The sequence below is a fragment of the Quercus lobata genome, chromosome 9, assembly GCF_001633185.2.
Source record: "Quercus lobata isolate SW786 chromosome 9, ValleyOak3.0 Primary Assembly, whole genome shotgun sequence".
Lineage (NCBI taxonomy): Eukaryota > Viridiplantae > Streptophyta > Magnoliopsida > Fagales > Fagaceae > Quercus > Quercus lobata.
Genome location: NC_044912.1, coordinates 49141300 through 49144934, shown reverse-complemented (window position 1 = coordinate 49144934; position 3635 = coordinate 49141300). Strand labels below are relative to the sequence as shown.

Here is a 3635-nt window from a genome sequence, read left to right as displayed (position 1 = left end):
TCATTGGGCCTAGTCAGAATCTCACCACTTGACAACCTGGGATTCTCTATTATGCTCTTTTGTATTATAAAAGAATTTAACTTTTTTTTTTGTTTAAAGGAGTGGTTATAACTTCTAACCTTTGCTTGATTGATATTTTATTCTGCACTGTAAATAAGGGAACAGAAGCTTCTGTATTTGGTTAATAATGAAAATTACAGGAGCCCAAAATATGGCAGAAATTATGGTTGACCCCAGCTCAAGATAACCAAATGTCCTAATCATTCAAATATAGACTTTTTTTTTGAGTGCAGAGCCCCACTTATACAGCTGGTTACAACAAAAATGAGAATCATATCTACTAGATTACATGATTTAACAATTAACAGTGTTGCAATTGACATGACACAAATATAAATGATAAAGATGGTTGCCAAATTTTCTTGTACAGTTGATATATAGGACAAAATGTCTAACAGGAAGGATAGTGAAAGCTTGTAGAATAGAAAACTCTTCTATTAATTAGCACTGTAATTGTTATATTACACGCGGTGCAGATAGACTTTTTGCACCAAAAGACAGTGGATAGTGGATACAAAAAATAACTCCCCCCCAAAAAAAATTAGACAACAAAATCACATTGAAAAGGAAAAAAAAATTAAAATGAAAAAGAAAAAATTGTCCACTTCATTAGACCTAAAGATGAATGGCTTAGTGGTTCATGTAATGGGCCAAATTAATCTCTTGTATATACAGCAGCCTCTCTTTGCTTCAGGGCCTTGAATTGATGAGGGGTGCAAATCAATCACTGCTCAACCTTCATGTGTGGTACTTGATTTGAGCCTGCATGATAAGAATTCTTATCATGGATCAAATTTTTGTGGGTGTGAATCACTTTCAAAGGAAAACTTTTGATTCCCTCATTTCCTTACCATGGAAGCTTTGTGGCTGCAATGCTGTTTCCCGGCTAGGATTTTGACCCAAACCCATTTGTACAATGGTTTGCAGGTCATCTTCACCAAAATTTGGATACTGGATATAATCAAACAAAAGGGGGTTAGACCTACGTGTGCATTATTTCGCTAGTTTATTTGTTATTTGTTAAAAAGTGAGACAAAAAGTGATTTTAATAAATAAATTTATTTATTTGAATTTTGAACACCATTATTGTTGAGGAAAATGTCAAAATTTTGCTTACTTGAGCAACACTCTCACTAAATCCATTGAGTGGAAGTAATTGCATGCTTAGACTTTGGCATAGTGCAGTATCAATTGGGTCCACAGAGCATTGGGTCACTGTCCCGTTGGATATGTTGCTATGTAGTGCTGGATTTTGATGGGGCTGCTGACCATAAAAAGCGGATGCCGAGGAATCTAATGGGAATATTGGGTGTGGCAAATTGTTGTTCGATTGAAATATCTAAAAAAAAAGGATGCCAAGAAATTCCAATTGAGGAAAATTGGAATGTAGAAAATAGAAAAAGCCTTTGCCTTAAAAAGAGAACAAACTTACATCTTTTGAAAATAGACTATCCATGCTGGCATCCATTCTGGTATTGACAGAAGCCAATTTCATGGAAAGGAACTGCAACAATATTTCCATGCCCAATTAGCAAGGTAAATTGAATTTTTTTAAAACAAAATCGCAAATTGTTAATTGACTAGACATTACTTTACCTCGACTTGACGTTGCAACGACTGCACATAATTTATAATTTCATCAAGCATAAGTGCTTTTCCGGTGACCTGAAATGCAAAATCATAGGCCATATTAGTTGACATATTCGTGTACTTAAAATCCTATCCATTCAAATTCTAAACTTTTTTCACACCTTATTGCAACCAGGTACAAGATCTTGGAGAAGCTTCATCCTTTCGCTAATCTTCTCTCTTCGGACCTATCGAATGTTAAAATAATGGCTAAATGATTAAATTTACAGTTTCCTAATAACATAAACTTTTTGGAAAATTGATAATTTCTCATCCAAAACATGAAAATGCAATGACAAATTGGAGAGAACTGAGACATAATTCTTACTCTTTCGGCGAGACTATGGCTGTCAGTAGCCTGACCCCTTCTTGCTCTAACATGAATGTAGTCCTTGGGAGGCTCGGGAGGTTTTGTGTTAGTCTTGTCTGCACTACTTTTTTGGGTTTCGTCCTCTGCTTTAACAGGGTCATTTCCATTTCCATTATCCTCATTAGGCTTGCTTCTTTTTGCTCTCGAGTTATCATTAGCTTCACCCACCTGGAAGCAAAGTAATACTGAATTCAATATATGCTCAACCAAATCAAAATGGGAAAATTGGATAGAATTGACTTACAAATCTATACCTTAGTAGCATTGGCAGATGGTGATGATGATGGAGGCTCCTTTTTCCCCCTGGAAGCTGTTTTTCTTTTCCTGGAATTGGAATCCCCATTTGGGTTTTGTTCAGAAATGGTGGATTCCTCTTGAGAATCCTGCAATGGAGAAGAATTCTTGTTTTCCTGGGCACCCGATTGAGATCCCTGTGCTTTGAGAGAAGGACTACTACAAACTCTGGGGAGATTCTGATTCCCATTTCCCATCAAAAGATTTGGTTTCTTCTGGAATTCAGTGTTGTTTAGTCCCAATTGGCCCGTTCTACCATTGAAACTCCTGCTTCCAAAGCGTGAAAACCTTGCAGCTCTCTCAGCAAATCCAGGGTCAGCAGAGAACTCTGCCACACTAGAATTCAAAGGCATAGACTTTCCCAAACTGGGTAAGTTCTCTTTTACCAAATGATCAGTCATAGGCAAGCTTAGCTGCTTAGGAGGAGAATTCAGAGGAGTGCTATAGCATGAATTGTTGGCACTGTTATTTCCAATGTTTCCCAGCTTTCCTATCAACTCCCTGATCACAAAACTGTCATTAGAAACATTGTTAGTTGACGCTGCAGGTGAAGACACCATTGAACTCAAGGCTGAATCAAAGTGGGCACTTTGATCTGCGTTGGAACTAAAAAAGCAATCTTGGGATTGCTCAGTCCCTTGAATTTGAATCTCCATGGCTGCTGAAAGAGAGTGCCAAGTGGGCATTATTGAAGCTGATGGTGTTTCAAAATGCAGTGCTGGGTTCAGAAAAAATTCATTCTCCATGTTGACACTTAATTGACAATTTCACTAACTAGTTAAAAGGACTAAGTTGATTAAAGTTTTTGGGTTCCTCTTTTTTTGTGTTTCCTTTTTCTTCTTTCTTTGTTGGTCTTAATAAAAAGCAAAGATGGTTTGGCAAAGAGAGGTTGGAAATTTGTAATGATTGAATGTGGTTCAATATGACCCTATGTGAGCTAAATGGGGGGGCTGAGTTGGGTGAGAATGAGAGAGAAACAAGAAGAAGGGACTAAGTTTGGTGAAGAAAAGCTAAGCAAAAGCTCTTTCTTTGTGAGTGAGAGAGAGAAGGGCAGGGGGGAAGGGACATGGTTGGGTAGTGATGAAGTTAAATAGGCAAAAAAGATGAAGATTTTTATTTTTTTATTTTTTATTTTTGGATTAAAAATATATGAGGATTTGTTGACCTATATATTTTATATATTTTTTATTTTTTTTATTACACTGGTAAATTCCAATTCTTCTGTGTCTCTCTCAATCCGTAAATGGTGGAAAGAGGAGTTGCCGGGCCTTGGACGTTAAAA

The 3635-nt window shown here is 36.8% G+C and overlaps 1 protein-coding gene across 1 annotated transcript; it reads right to left on the bottom strand.

Annotated features, from left to right (window-relative positions):
* Nucleotides 1–469: 469 nt before the first annotated feature.
* LOC115960944 (transcription factor bHLH62-like) lies at nt 470–3413 on the bottom strand. The gene is made up of 8 exons (XM_031079982.1): nt 2314–3413; nt 2018–2227; nt 1812–1877; nt 1657–1725; nt 1493–1564; nt 1178–1399; nt 912–1011; nt 470–822 (listed from the first exon to the last, which is right to left on the bottom strand). Exons 1-8 carry the CDS (start codon nt 3097–3099, stop codon nt 785–787), a joined length of 1563 nt encoding a protein of 520 aa, XP_030935842.1. The 5' UTR covers nt 3100–3413; the 3' UTR covers nt 470–784.
* Between the last annotated feature and the right edge of the window lie 222 nt (nt 3414–3635).

Excerpts from the sequence above, each read along its gene's own strand:
- LOC115960944 (XM_031079982.1), bottom strand. The coding sequence starts at position 3,099 with ATGGAGAATGAATTTTTTCTGAACCCAGCACTGCATTTTGAAACACCA. Across the intron at positions 1,878-2,017 it reads GCCATAGTCTCGCCGAAAGA|GTCCGAAGAGAGAAGATTAG; the intron begins GTAAGAATTATG and ends AACATTCGATAG. Across the intron at positions 1,012-1,177 it reads TTAGTGAGAGTGTTGCTCAA|TATCCAAATTTTGGTGAAGA; the intron begins GTAAGCAAAATT and ends GATTATATCCAG.